General features: G+C 43.0%; 1 protein-coding gene across 2 annotated transcripts in view; it reads left to right on the plus strand.

Annotated features, from left to right (window-relative positions):
• The window catches only part of DOK5 (docking protein 5), a 45,471-nt gene that overhangs the window by 15,551 nt on the left and 14,118 nt on the right, over positions 1-15,802 (plus strand). For both annotated transcript variants that reach the window (XM_056354784.1, XM_056354786.1), the window contains exon 2: positions 5,955-6,062. In XM_056354784.1, coding sequence (XP_056210759.1) covers positions 5,955-6,062 — 108 coding nt within the window. The remainder of the gene's footprint in view (positions 1-5,954; positions 6,063-15,802) is intronic.

A 15,802-nucleotide genomic window follows, 5' to 3' on the forward strand; every position in this document is an offset into this window, starting at 1 on the left:
GCCAGTATGGGGATGAAGTGGGCCAGGGACAAGGCTGGGCTGGAAAAGCAAAGGCAAGTCATAACCTTATGGAACACTTCGATTTTGTCAAGTCACAGAGAGGTTGTGGGGTCTTCACTAGAGCCGCACAGTCCCATTCAACACGATCCATAAGGCATCATCATACTTGCTGATACCTAGACCTCTTCACTGGAAAGCAATCCTCCAGTTTTCCATGAAGAAACAGCTACCTAATGGAGATGTACTGCTTCAGATATGCCTGAGGAGTGATTGGAATTCAATGAATGAGCTGCAGTCTCCCTTTGTTGGCAGTATTTCATTTTTCTAGATGCGAAGCAAAATTCTAGATCCAGTCTCCTCACAAATTTCCTTCAGGCTACAAATTCTATTTCAGGGCTTTTTACCACCTTTTGAATCAGAAGTGACATATTAAGGCATTTTTTTTTATATAGAAGAATTAAGATCCAAACACTTGGCACTAGCTGGCTAATTTCCTGTGGGAACAACTCCCTGTTGGAAGGGACCTTGTACCTGGAACTGCAGCCCACTGGAGATTCCCTGGCAAAGGTCAGCAAAAATACTTAAATAGTTTTCAATATGCAACTGGGGTACTTCAGTGGGTGAGCTAGCTACCAGCCTTGGATAAAGTGGCAGCATTTTTTTCCTACCAAAAAATAAAAGCTCAGAACACACTGTGAGAAATAGCTTGTGCTGTCGTGCCGTGCCTTTACCAGATTATCCGTTTCTAGAGGTTATCAGGGTCACAAAAGGCAAGTTCCTGGCAGTAGCCCAGACTTTCTGGTCATCATCCCAAGCTGCATGATGGTACTTTCAGCTTTTAAAAAGAACAGAGTTTGTGTTTATTTGACAGCAAGTTCAGTGTCCCTGTAAATGCAGTTCATTGGAATTCTTTGTTTTAGGGCAGAGAGCAGAAAATCACAACACAGGAATAAAATAGGGCAGCTTTCCCTGAAGGTTCTCTTGTTCGCAAAGGAGAAATTTGCCAGATGAGTCTTTGTGCTACTGTCTCTGACCTCGATATCCCTCTTAAATAACAAACAAATAAGGGGTGAGATTGTTTGGTCCTGAAATAAAATAGCCTTGCTTTGCTATAGTGTAGTGGAAGCCACGTATCTTAGTTTTAAAAAATAGCCAGTTTTAACCCCCCCTTCCCCAAGATATAAAAAATAGCCTTCCCCCCTCCGATTTCTAAATACATGGCTATTTCCAGATGCTTTATTTAGATCAGTTGCTGAACAAAAGTATTGAGAGGTGGGGGAAACTCGCTTTGGATTGCAATGCAGATTTTACAAAGTTCAAATGTTTGTTTCTCACGTGGAACGGTGCTCCACGTATAAAGAATGACATTTTAGGCACTCAGAAATCTAGCTCTTAGTTATCTTGATTTTCTGACCAGCTGAGGGGTGGGGAGGACGGTCTCCCTCCCCACACTCATTTCCAGGATGGTGCAGGGGTTTGGGTCATCACGTAGGACAGCAAAGCCTCTGGTTTCAGTTTCCCTCTCTGCACGAGAGTATTCTCAAATCGCAACTGAACCATGAAACACTGGAAAGTCAAAAGAAATTTTTCCACTTCACTCAGCCAGATGGGGACCAGTTCCAGCTGAGGTTAATATCTCCTTTGCTTCAGTGTATTTCCAGCATCGGGAGCATGGGAATGGCTGAGCAATGCTGCCTGGTTTTGAAGGCATAGCACTGAGAGGCAGGAATCCAGATACTCAGATTGCATCATTCCTTTGAAGTCACTCCTCCTTTGACTTCAGCTGTGCTAATGATTTATATCAGCTGATCTTTAGAGCCAAAAATAGAAGTGTTTTGATGTGACCTTGGACATACATATTGGATCACCTATCTGGGTTTTGGATGATCCACTTCATACAAGCACATTATTTCCCATGAGTTTTACATTGCAAATTTTCAGGAGAGACCATAGGAAGTAGATGCTAATTTTTGATACTTGAATTAAATTTTCAGTTAGGCTTTCTCAGAAGATCTCACAGGGAGAGCTTTGTAAGTTTTAGGTGTTATGTAAATGACAGCTATTACTGTTCTCTCTCAGCACATCAGATCCTGATTTGCCGTTTGGATTATCTAATCACTGTCAGCCCAAGTGTTTGGAGTGGAAGTAATTACAGCAGTACTTTCAACTAATTCCTATTCATGGAGTAGTAGTGAAAATGTTGATTTGAGGCATAAGTGAGCTAAGTATTCATAGAAACATAGAATCATTTAGGTTGGAAAAGACCTTTAAGATCATTGAGTCCAACTGTTAACCCAGCACTGCCAAGTCCACCACTAAACACGTCCCTAAGTGCCACAACTACACATCTTTTAAATACCTCCAGGGATGGTGACCCCACCACATCCCTGGGCAGCCTGTTCCAGCGCTTGACAGCCCTTTCAGTGAAGACATTTTTCCCAATATCCAACCTAAACCTCCCTGGTGCAACTTGAGGCTGTTTCCTCTTGTCCCGTCAGTTGTTACCTGGGAGCAGAGACCGACCCCCACCTGCCTACAGCCCCCGCCGGGCAGCTGTAGGGAGCGATCAGGTCCCCCCGAGCCCCCTCCTCTCCAGGCTGAGCCCCCCAGCTCCCCCAGCCGCCCCCCAGCCCCTTCCCCAGCCCCGTTCCCGGCCCTGGACACGCTCCAGCCCCTCCGTGCCCCTCTGGCAGTGAGGGGCCCGGCACTGAACACAGGATTCATGGTGCGGCCGCACCAGTGCCAAGTGCTGGGGGACAGTCCCTGCCCTGGCCCTGCTGGCCACACCGTTTCTGATTCATGATGGAATAGGCACCTAAGAGCATTTGGGGCAGGTTCTTGTTGCTTTTGTCAAAACAGCTGTAACAACGTAGGCGGTTCACATGCCATCTTCAACTTGAAGAAATAATGACACATTTCAGACACACACTAGATCATAATGGCATCAAAGACGTAATTGCTTGCTCTGTATTGTAGCTCGTAACAGGGTCTGTGATTAGCCCTCTGTCTTGGGCACAACAACAGCTCTTCTGTGCATCGACTGCATTTGAAGGGCTTACAGTGCTCCTAGGCAGATGCTGCCAAATTGGTTATTCATACAATCATAGAATGGTTTGGGTTGGAAGGGACCTTTAAAGGTCACCTAGTCCAACACCCTTTTTTTTATTGCTTTATTGCTAGAGGTTTAGGGGATCATGTAGTTTATGCTCAGTTCAGGTGGTGCTGGATGTTCACCTGTGAGATATGTGTGTCATGGGAGTGTAAAAATGAGACTGTGATAATAGTACCCCTTTTTGATGGCTCCATTATCTCATTTTTGAGAGTGCTAAGCAGGTTTCAAGTGAGGGAATAGATCTTTTTGAGTTTGTTTATATAAACTCATGAGAGAGGAGTTAACCATCAGATCACTAACATCAATGGGATTCTGAACTGTATGTTCAGGCAAAAAAACCATGTTCATTGTCTCTAATGAAAACAAAATACTTCATTCTACTTTAAACTACTATTGTGGTAGAATCTCTCTGCCTAGAGGTTCCTTAGGAGGAGAGACTGGCTCATCCAGAGGAGGAGGAAATTCAGGGGAAGGACCTTCATGAACTGACTTGCCACCAGTTTGCTCGAGTTAGCTTCGTGAATGCCATTTGTTCTTTATAGGTGTAGTTGGGTTGTGATGGTGTTGTCCTGAGTTACTGGCATAATGTGTTCCAACCCTGGGACTCTTCTGTTAGGGAATTGTTGTAATATGGGATCAGAACCAAAACTCAAAGACCAGTATTTATGTTGTAGGCTGATTTGGCTTTCACATCCTTGGAGGTACTTATATGTGACAGGCTTTTTTCACTCTCCAGCTGTGCCCTGATTCTGATCTAAATCCAGGAATTACTCTCGGATTAGTAATTGGTGAACTGCAGTCATAAATTCCAGTAGCACCAACTCAGAGCCATCTACCATGCTTGAAGCGGATTGTTAATAGTACTTATGCTCCTAGTGCCATTTGGGAGGGCAATAACCATACTGGATCTGTACCCAGTTGGAGGCAGAGCAAAACTTTATTTGCTTATTTGTATTAGAATGCTGTTGTCCTGTTTGGCCCCTGATTCTGTGTGCTGCCGAGCTCACTGTTGCAGCTACAGCTTTGAGATGCTTGCTGACCCGGAGAGGTGCTTCTGAGTGCAGATGGTCTGAGTAGGACATCGTCACGTTGTAGTTGTCCTCGTGTGTGCCGTACAATGGCAAATGCCTTACTAAAGGATTCCGTTCTCTTCTACGGGCTTCTAATTGCTGAAGTTAAAACTATATGGGTTTGAAAAGCATAAAGGCTGAGTACTCAAACTTCTGACAGTCTCTTCTGGGTGGGGTTTTGGAGAGTGTTTCTTGTCAAGTGTGCTGAGGTTACCTGGGCCCAGCACACAAAATTCTCAGAAGGCAGATGTCGAAGCGGGTGCATATCTAAATTGCTTTTCTGGTGGTGAGCTGTTGTTTTGGTCAGTGTCTCATAATTTTCAAACGATTCAATTCAAACCCTTGCATTAAACAGAACAGGTTGAGTGGCCAATAAGCTGGAAAATTGGAAGAAAATCTTGATAGGTTCAGCTGGTGCCTGGCATCAGAGCAGCCTGTCCGTCTGCTAAATGTTTCTGCAGCCAAGTGGGCCAGGAGTGTGAGTGCCCACATGTGAGGCAGAATAATAAAGCTTGGGGGGGGGGGGGGGGGGGGCGGAGGGGAGTAATGTGGTTCTCTGAACAGCTTTATAGAAACTGTTAAAAGCTGGTGGAAGAAGCACAGCTACTCAACCAACAGCCATTTTTGGGTACAGAAAGAAAGTTATAGCTACTTTTCATGGACATAATCATATTGTGATGAATGTGTTGGTTTGAAACCCATCCAGGGTTCAAAGGATGGGGTTGCATGGTCTGCTGGTACCTGTTGGGTGCTTGTTAGCTGCAGGCAGTGACAGGTCTTGATGGGTCTCGTCACTGATCACTCCTGTGAATTTGTGCTGCGCTGGAGCTCTGCCAGAGCTGTGAACTACTTGATAATGGTGGCTCAGATATTTTTCTTTGAAATCACACTAATTTTAGTGGCAGTTTTGTTTTATTTCTAACTTACCAGGTGTTACTTTGGAATTACTGATCAAATGTAGGCTGTGAGCAGTTGTCAAGGCTTATAATTCTTTCCTTCTATACAGGCAGTATGTTATCTAAGATGAGAGCTGTGGTTTTGAATGTAAGAGGATGGTAGAAAGTGCACCATGGTTAAAGGATAGGTGGGAGGATTGCAAGAAATGGTGGCAGAAGTTTGAGAATCGAAGTGGCTTCATGCTGTAGATGGAGAGGTGGTTTATCAACCACTTTGTACAGTCAGAGTCTGCCTCAAGTAACTTGAATTTAAATTCAGCTGGACCTTGAAAGCAAAATGCCGGTTGTCAGAATGGTTCTGGCTTCTGCAGTTAAATGATCTGTCCTTTCCATTACCCAGTGATTCAGTTCCTTCTCCCTTATGTATCCTCATTTACCGTTATGTGTAGAATATACACTTACAGTTTTACCTCTCGTACTTTTGTGATGGAAGGTCCATTCCTACCTGTCTGCTCAAGCTTTCTTCATGTCTGCCTTAAGCATGCAAGACTGAAACCAGTAGCAAATCCATATAGAAAAGTGTGTAATTTTATTTTTTAAAAGCTGTTTCCTAGAAAGCCCTGCATTTGCAGCCATAATTACAGCTTACTTGCTAGCACCTTTCACACAAGCATGCACTGTCTTCATGGAAATTTCTGATTGTATCATAATTCAAAAGAAATAGGATGTTAGCTTGATTTTATGTTTTGTCTAATCTACTGAGAGTCATTAATTGTAGTTCCAGAGCAACAGCTGATTTATGAGTTTAACTTCTATGTGAATATTAGTGATATTTGAGTCATTTGAGATACCAAGTTTACTCTCTTGTGTTTCTAGATTTACCAGAGATGCTGGTTAGTATTCAAAAAAGCTTCAAGCAAAGGGCCAAAGAGGCTGGAGAAATTCTCAGATGAACGAGCTGCTTACTTTAGATGCTATCACAAGGTAAGACACAAGGTTGTTTCTGAAAACTTTTTATTACCTACAATTAAGAGTAGAATCTGAAGTTGACATGTATTAATTGGCCTGAAAATTTGAACTTTTTTTACTGTCAAGGTCCTAAACCCACATGTGTGTTCCTTCCTTTAGTGGAGTAGAGGCATGGTGTTATATTTTCTGCTTTGTAGTGAATGTCTTGCTAAGCTAATGGGAAGTTACTTTATTTTTAAAGAAGATGTCCTTTCCTCTCCTTAGCCCTTTAAAATCATACCTGAAATAATTTGTGGTGACTACTGCTCATCGTAATTACAGTGACAACCATCCAAGGTAACATGTGAATCCAAAAAGTTGGATACTTAGAGGTTCCCATTTTACTAGGATTTTGCATCTGTGGGAAGAAATAGACAGCGACAGGAATGAAGGACAACGTGCAAATTTTTCTTGCAATGATAGTGTGAAAACCTTCGCTAAATTCACCGCTATTAAAAGAATAAAGTTTTTCCCACTAATCACTTCCCTGGAGTTACGTGCATATTTCATATTCAGCTGAGAATTTACATGTGTAATTCTCCTGGGCATGGAGATGAAAATAAGAAATCTTTTAATTTATAATCATTGTTGGCAAAAGCTTAATGTATTAGAAGATTAGGAATTATGTGCATAAATTCCTAGGAGTTGGCGAGCACAGCTCGGCGTGAGGCTGATCTGCATTTACTCACTCTGACATACATTTAGGAGGAAATCTTGGAGGAATACTGAATCTGAATTCAGACTTGTCTGTCTACATGCCATGTAATTTGTAATTGATTGGTCATAGAACCTGTGGCTATTTGTAGTAAGTCATGCCCAGAAATAGTTCATTCAAGTTTATATTAAGCAACTTTCAAAAGTAACGAGAACTGCATTTTTTTAATTTGCATTTGACATGTTTGAGGGCGGCACAGTGCGTATAAGACAATTTCTAGTGCTGTGTGGAATGCTGATTTTATATTAGTATGATTCTGTCAATTATTGTTGCAAATCTGTATTTCTTGCACTGTATTAATGCAATACATTAGCAGCACACGCTGACTTGAAGTTCACATTAGGTAATGGATATGGAATCCAAGAGGAATCTAAATGAGGCTTGACTTTTTTATCTTCTTCCAAGAAGTTCTGTAGGTTAGCGCTCATTTGTCACGTATATAACCTAACAGCAGTTTCCAATATCTGGATCTGCAGGCTAAAGCACCATAGAAAGCCTCACTAGCTTGGAGGGATTTTCAGTTTTAAGTCAAGATTAGTCTATAGTTAACAGTTACTTAATTTTAAGCTATTATGTCTTCTATACATTAAAGTTTCTGTACTTCTCTGGTAGCTTATTTGACAGGAATAAACAATGGTCAAACTCCACTATCAGTCATGGGGAATCGGCTGTTTGCTTAAGTGGCCGCTTCTGAAAGCGGTAACTACATCATCGGCTCTGTGATATTAATAGTTACAGCCATTAAAGCAAACCCTAGTCTTGGCTGAAGTTTTGAGAAACATTGTCCTAGCAGTAAGACATCTTACACATGTATTTTGTGTGGGTTTTATCAGAACTTTGTCAAGTCTAGAGATCATTTGAGGCAGGATGGAGACCTAAACCCAAACATCGAGAGGGGAAGTGGGCAGAGAAATTTCTACCTTTTGGAGGAATAAACCCAGTTGGAATGTAGGTGTACTCCCGAAAGCACCGGTTCCACTGGGGGTGACTTCATAGATTATTTCCTTTCATGGGGCGGGTGGGGTGTCTTGGGGTCTGAGTCTTAAGCTGAATATACCTGAGACGATCAGTCTGAGCTTCTCTGTGTTTTCTTTGAGTCTTGGACCTGCTGAGCTGGACTGCCAGCTCCCATCACTGAGCCCTTCCCTGTAACTTCTGGCTGCTTCAGGTCCCAGGTATGTAGACCCCAGTCACGGGATGCAGTGCTGAGGTTTCTGCCAGAAGGCCTGTAGTCATCCTGTATAAAGCAGAGAGATCTCGCTTCCCAGCACCGCACCAGCCTGGATGCTGTGGATGCTCTTGCTGGGAGCCCACGGGGATGCAGGCAGGCTGGACCACTGAGCTGCGACCTCACTGCTGTTTGTGGGAGCTACCCCAGGAAGCATTTGCCCTCCACGTTTATCGCTCCTCTTTGCCACACTCTCTTCTATTATTATTTATTATGTTATTATTTTTTATTTTATGATTTATTATTTTTCTATTAGCAGTGCTAAACGAGTAGGGTGGTTTCAGTGTAGTGGCCCAGGACAGTGGGTTGTCACTTAGGCGGTGTTGCTATTTGGCAGTGGGGCTCGGCAGCATCCCCGATTTTGTGCTGTGATGGTAAATGAGGCTGTCATCAGCTATACAAGTTGATGGGCCCTGTTTATTTTTAATGAACCTTACTGAAAGGAAGCTAATGAATATTAAATAGCATTTTCTGGTTAAAATGTGTTACCTTACGAAGAGCGCAGGTGGATAAAAATGAGTTTCTTTTTAAAATAGAATTTCACACATTTATAAAGCTTAAGGTGGTGAATGATGCAGCTTCTAACAGTGTTAAATATGAGGTGTTGGAAAAGAACACGTCACTGCTGTGCTATACTGCTCTGTAGTTGAACTCGTTCTTATAAAAAACGTAGTTAATTATTAATAAAAAACCACAACAAACAACTTAATGTGGCAGAGTCTTCAACTAACACTACTTGTCACATGGTTTTGATATATAATATTAATGGGACTTCGGTACTCAAGACATCATCCAGAGGTCTAGGATGGTCATTGCTGTTGTCTTGACACACATTTGGTCAGCAAGAGCAGCTGTTGCAATAACAGCTTGATGGTGCGTAGAGGCTTTTCGGTGACTATTCTAATTCTGTCGCTCCTGGACAGAAGGCTACTTCTTCCTGGCAATAAAGTTAATCCTACAAATGAGAGGTCCAGCTAGTCCTGTTAACATGTCAAGTGTCACTGTGTCATAAGCTTGTGCTAATGAATATGAGGATGAATGCAGTCCATTCTGATGGATGATACTGTAAGAGAAAAGCCTCACAGATTACCAGTGTTTCAGAAATATGGTCATTAACTTCCTACCTGGGTTCTGAAGTGATTCTCAAATGCTGTTGAAAGCAGGATCAAATCTAGAAACCCAAGGAGCCCCCGCTCACCCCATCAATCTCAGGAAAGGTTTAATCCATCATAAAACTGTAAAGGGTAGAAAAAGAAAAATGATGAATGGAGCTAATTTTTCAATAGCACCTGCCTCCTTCACTGAAGTGTTAAATTGCTTCATTTTGTTGCCTTTTTTTTTCTTTTTTTTTTTTTTTCCCCCTGTGATGAATTAAAGTGCAAATGTTACTTCGATTTATTAGCAGGAAGAGGCTGTCCAGAGCACTTGTTCTGTTTGCACCCTGGTGGTATCAGTCGCTGGAGCTGAGCTGCTGTGGTCTGAGACCCTGCCACATCTCCTTGGCACCTTTGTCCAGTCAAGGTCTCTCCTTTCGCCATCCAAGGTCTGGGTCACAAGCAGCATTTCTGAGGTGTCTCGGTGGCATTTCTGTTATACTGGGGGCTCCAATTTATTCACTTTTGAATCTATAATGTACGTGCCCTTTTCTGCAGCCCTGTACCAGGGGCTGATTGTTGGCATCCTTGCCACTGGAAGTCTAAAACAACAAAAGAAAGAAGTACTTTTTTTTTTTTTTTTTTAAATAATATTGACCTTTAAATACTTCCTAATCTTGTTCTATTTTTTTAAAAAGTGGAAAGGTTAAAGTGTCCTGAAATACAGGTCATCTGAGAACAGCCAGCTGTAGTTTATGAAGTGAACTGGAAATTTGCATACGCAAAGCGAATTGCCCACTTAATTCGTTTGGTCCCACAAGGGAGAAAAAATAATTAGGATCCAGGCTACAAAATCTATGCAGAGAATTGCCTTTCAGGTAGCTGTCTGCTTTTCACTATTAAATGTAAATAATCAACCACAAATTACCATGTACTTTAACGAAATAGTATTGGAGGAGAGAAGAAATTCCTATTTCTCCAAATGACATTTGACTTCTCTATGTGCCAGAAGAACCCTTAATATTCCAATACAAAACCAACTAATTGCATACCGCTGACAGGAATATACTGATTCCTCAAGGGGATGTAAGTTTTAATCCGATTGTATTAATCTTGCCTTGAAACAGCAGAAGTAATTTAAACAGTCTTTCTGTCTAGTTATGGAATAATCCATTTGGAAAATTGAATTGTGTAATTTGTAAATTGTTTTCCAGGCTTACTGATGCAAAACTGTATCGGTGGCAAATTAAATGTTTGAAGTATGACCACTCTGCTAATAACTAGCTGTTAAACATTTATTTTAATGAATACTATCACTTACTATGAATGAAATACCTAGTTTGAGGTTTTAAAAGAATTAATGTAACTTGTCAGGATATTTTGGTATCTTCATGGTCATGCCATACAGCGATGCTCACTGCAGGTCTGTGGGGCAGGTATGTGTCCTTCCATAGGGGAGGACATACCTTGTGCCTGGACAACTGATCCTGTGAGTGGCAGAGCAGCCGCTGAGAGCGATGGTAAAAACTAAATCTCTAAATCTGGTCATTGTTCCTGGCTTTAATTTCTCCAAATAAGCCAATACTGGATTACAGCGTGGTTACAGCCAGTGTGTGCAATTCCTTATGTGAGCAAGTGAAAAATTAGCAGCTGATGTTTTCTCCCACTGAAGAAATGGAGATGTAGGCAAGGCTGTAGATTTTATTTTTTATTCATGTATATATTTATATTTTTAAATAAATACTTAAACTATATAAAATTTTAGTATGTTACATATATCTAGTAAGTTAGTTATGTACAGGCAAATCTTACAAGCAGGACTGGGCTGGAATTGCAGCAGTGGTAGCAGCGTTTTCCATGAAATGTTCCCCTGGTGTGTCCTGGGAAGTGTTCTACCTCTGGTCATTGTGGGGGGAATTTTCAGGAAGCCAAGACAGAACCATGAAGTCCTTAATTAAGATTAAAACACAAGATGCTTGAAAACATTAAATGTGGCAGTTATGTAGGTGATAAATATACTCCCTTGTGTTGTGTTGTGAAAGGCCACCCATATTTGAGAATAATGTACTAATTCAAACAATGGTTTGAATGCTAAAGACCATTTTTAGTAAACTGTGTGTTTGGCATGGTTTTGAGGGGAATGGGAGGGGTGGAAGCATTTTCGTCTTGAGTGTATCTGGTCAGGGTGAAGCTCTGTCTGCTTGTGCTGTTGGCTGGGAAATGGGTGATTAATCCCTGTTCCTGGGTCAGAACTCTCCTACCACACACCGCTGCAAGAATTTTAGTTTTTAATCGAAGGAAATGTATTTCAGTTATATGACTTGTCATCTTAACACAAAGGAGGCTTGAAAGTAAAGGGGAGGGAAGAAGAATGTAAAGGGAGGTCTTTAACCCCTAACAAAATATCATTCTTCTTGTGATTTCTCTGTTCATACTGTCTTAGGTCTGATATTTGTGGTTTACCCACAGTTTATAAACTTAATTTTGGAGTTAAATTTATAATTCTACATTATTTATTAGTCTTGGATAAATAAAATGGACATGAATTCAACTAACCATGGGAACACTGTTTTGCAGGAGACTGGCAGGAGAAGAGTTATTTTGGAAGTGCAAACAAGGAAAGCTTCAGCCTCAAATATTTGCAGGTGTTTGGTGTCTGCTCCTGTCTCCTTTCCAAAAGCGCGGTGCAGGGGATGTTAGCAGCCTGCCACTTCAGTGTGAATTCGGTGCATATGTGCCAGACGATCTGAACCATCTGTTGCACAAGGGTGAGCAATGAGGTGGCTATTTAGGCACCTGGGATAACGATGGTGTTTTGAAGCACCGCGCCGGGTGACACAGCAGGTCAGATATAAATGATCTTTAGACAACTTCTCCCTCAGGAATGCATGTGCACTGTTGAGCTTTGGCAGCAGGAACAGCTTCTTGGTGAAAGCTGGATCTTTCAGAAGGGGCAGTTACGGCTCTGGAGTGCCATTGAACCTCTGAGAGGTGAAGGCAACTTGGGCAGTTCAACCCTGGGGAGGGCAGCTGCTTATTGAATATATTTTTGCCAGACGCAAAAATCAGGCACCTCAAGGTTGTGTCCAGGACAGAAGGCATTCATGAGCTGAAAGACTGAATCCGAGCAGTTCTGCATGCTATCACTTGTGCCACTGACTTCAGGAAGAGTCCCGGAGTGCCAGATTTTGTCCATCTGTTACTCTCCCTGTGCCTGTGAGGTCTGGTACTGAAGAAAACCTTAGTTCCAAACTATCTCGGAAGAGGCTGGAGTATGTGCCTGTTACTGGAGACAGTTGGACGTGGGTTGGAGGTCAGAACTGGGGGCTACCTCTCTGTCATGCTTCAAAGGGAGATGCTTTGGTGTCAGCTTGTGCAGCTCGACAGAAGCAAATACCATCAGATCTTCAGATGCATGTGAAGACTTGCAGACTGTGCTCTGCGAAATGCCATTGTACAAGAGCTCTCAAGCAGTCAATGCAGCGCAAATAACCCAGGAATTGCCAAATGTTGTAGCTAGCATTTCTCCAAATAGAAATACTCTTTTTATTTTTCTCCCCAGTTCAGAGCTAAAACATGAGTTGCAAAGGACGTGATTATCAGTGAAATTAGTGACACAATAGTATTGATTTCAGTATTTCTTCAAGATGTCATCCAAGGGGTGAAATTGCCTGCAATTTTATTTGACCAGGCTGTAAGCCAGGGCTCTCGGAGCGTGTTTTTGGTACATGGCAGTCAGTCTGCGTTCACACAGGGCATTAGGTGACTCCTGGAAGCACCTGATTTACTGCATGCTGCTGCAGCGTGCGGACTCACGCTGGTTCCCTGCCCCCCTCCCTTCTCCCAGCATGTAGCACTCCGAGGTGGGGAGAAGTGATGAGGAAGGGACTTAGGATAAAGCTCTATAAACACATTAAAAAAGTAGTCCTCATATAATTAAGTTATTCTTGTTCACCCCATCTCTGTGGCCCTTCTTCTGTCCTCCCTTACCTGTACTCCCACCCTGCAGACCCAGGGAAAAGCCCATCGGTCTGAGGTGCCCTTCCACTAACAGCCAGGTCAGCAGCACACGCACGTGCTCTCCATCTTCTCTTGACTTAGGGAGAGTTTTCACTTAGAAAGATGAATTAACTGCTGGTTGATACCCCAGAAAAGCAAAACAGACCACTGTGAATACTGCAAAGGCAATAGATAAGAGATAAATATTGTCTTAGGTAATCTGCATTGTCTTCTTCGTAACATGGTGTGCTTAGAGGGAGTACAGTAATAAAAAGCAAATGCGGGAGAAAGCGTATTCAAATGAAAACAAATATTTCTGTTCAGAAAAATGAAATTTGGGATTTCAAGCATGAGCTGATTCTTGTAAAGACTCTGTTGGAATATATTACTCTGCATTTGAGATTACAAAGAAGTACTTTACTGTGGTAACTAACTGGCTTTTGAGAGGAAGTTATGGTAAGAAGGAAAGAATTATTGCTATTCTCAGCTCCAAAACATTGATGCCATTATATTCATGCTGTTTTGTATTTAGTACAATTGTTTCTAAAGGGGAGTGTAGGAGTTGCAAGTTATGCTGTCATGAGGTCAAGTCACCCAGCCACTGTACTTCTGGACAACTTGAGTTTTGCCCAACTGAATGGTCGGCTGAAGTGACTGTAGCAAAGGTGGCTGTCCTCACCTGGGGGAGGAGACGGGAGCTTGCTGTGCTGGGCCATAGGGTGGAGGAGGAGTGGCTGTGTAAGTTTTGGTGAAACTTGTCTTGACTGAAAGATCTAGAGAAAGAAAATTTGTGGTTGCAAGGCATGTCCATGGCTTCTGTCCTACTCTGTGTGCTGTGCAGATCTTGTTGGAATGACCAGCTGCTTCTGATGTGAAACCCTAGAGTGGATGGAGACTGCAGGTATCTGAGATACTGGCCAGAGCAAATCCCAGTCCCTGTGGCTGGGTTCAGAGATGACACGGTGCTAGAGCTGCCACGTGGATGTCGTGCACAAGCAACAGTGCGTGAGGCTGGGAGCCTTTGGGTGGGTAGGGGTGAGCTGGGGATTGGAGTGCCGAGACTGGAAAGTGTGGGATGTCTCTAGTGGTACAGAAATGAGAGGAAATGGGTGATGGATACCCTGTGCTGGGGATGCAGAGGCTGCAGGAGCTCATGTAGGGAGACTGGGAAGTAGCTGCAGCTTGCAGCCCTAATGAGAATAAAACATAACAGTCTGGGGGGTAAAGTGTTGTCGTAGGGATGCTGGGAGTGGTGAAGGTAAGATGTAAAGGGCTGGAGTCATAGTAAAAGAAACGGTGGTCAGAAATGTCTCTCCTTTAGCGTAGGCAGACAAAGCAAAAGTTTTAATCTTGGCCTTTGCATGTTCCCAGCAGTGTTACAAACACCTGCTCCCATCTGGCCTGGAGGCGTGTGACTCAGTCTGCACACAGGGACATTAGTGATGCTGTCTGGGTTGGCTGGCTGGTATTTCTGTCCCAGCCCTGTGCAGTAGCTAGCAACATCCTGCATGGCCAAGTGTCCCTCGGCTCCCTCGCTGGGCTGCAGCGTGTCTCCCTGCCCGGGGCTGAGGCAGCACGTGCTACCCATCACCAGGGGCTGGTGGGGTCACGGGCAGCAGCTGACTGCTTGGTACTTCTGAGTCTCCTAATGACTGAAAAGTGCTTTTGGCTCCTGAGTGAGCGTGGGGAGGCAGCTTAACATTCCCTGACGAGTATAAACCTTTCATAATCTCATGGAGCCCTGTCACAGCATCCTCAGGATTCATCGTGCTAGAGACAATCACTGGGATATCCAGCAGTAGGAGTGTGACATGCCTGATTTTAAGAAATGAGCTGTCCATTAGGACAGCTCCTAGATAGCTAAATGATATTACCAAAATGTATGGCTACATTCCGCTTCTCCTAACTTTTGTACTCCTAGGTACAAAACTTCATTAGCATGTTCATTTGCAGAAAATGTAAATGAGCTCAGTATAAATGCCAAGGTAGCTGCTGTCCTGAATGAGAAAGTCTGGCTCTTTCTTTCTTCTTGCGTTCAAATCCTTTCTTGGCATATGAGAAAAATACAGGAGAGTTGAACTTGGCAGCTGACAATTTGTGCTTGACCTGTCATGTGCTGAGCACAATGGGAATAGGTTATGACAGATTTGTCATATTTCACAATGCGCTTGTTGGCGTCTTGTTAGGACTGGGGGATGTGCTTCCATCTCAGGATTTCCTGGAAGTGTAAAAAATGCTCATGCAAAATTAAGCACAATTAGGAAGTCTCAGTTTTGACACTTCTCAAAATCTTGAACCTGGAGGCTATAAAAACCGGAGTTCTAAATTTGGCAGTTGTGCAGAAGGTTTGATGTGTTCCCCATGGGATGTTCCTTCCGTTATTTCCTTCTGCTGCTGGCTACAGAATGAGTTTCTGGACATTGGGTCTATTCTTTATTTTTATCTTGGGGAGACATTGCCCGCCAGCTGCTCTTTCTTCCTTCCATTGACAGTAAGATTACCTGTTCAGGGGGTTTGCTGGAAAACGTGGTTTTGGCTGGCTGCTCTCTCCCGCTGGAAGGGAATCGGCAATAAATTGACTCAAAGAAGCAATTGACCTAGGATGAAGGACCAGAGAGATGCAGTGGGTGCACCGGTGAACCCAAGATGCTCTAGAGGAGCAGTTTCTGTTGCTGTATTC

The sequence above is a fragment of the Falco biarmicus genome, chromosome 10 (genome assembly GCF_023638135.1).
Source record: "Falco biarmicus isolate bFalBia1 chromosome 10, bFalBia1.pri, whole genome shotgun sequence".
Taxonomy (NCBI): Eukaryota; Metazoa; Chordata; class Aves; order Falconiformes; family Falconidae; genus Falco; species Falco biarmicus.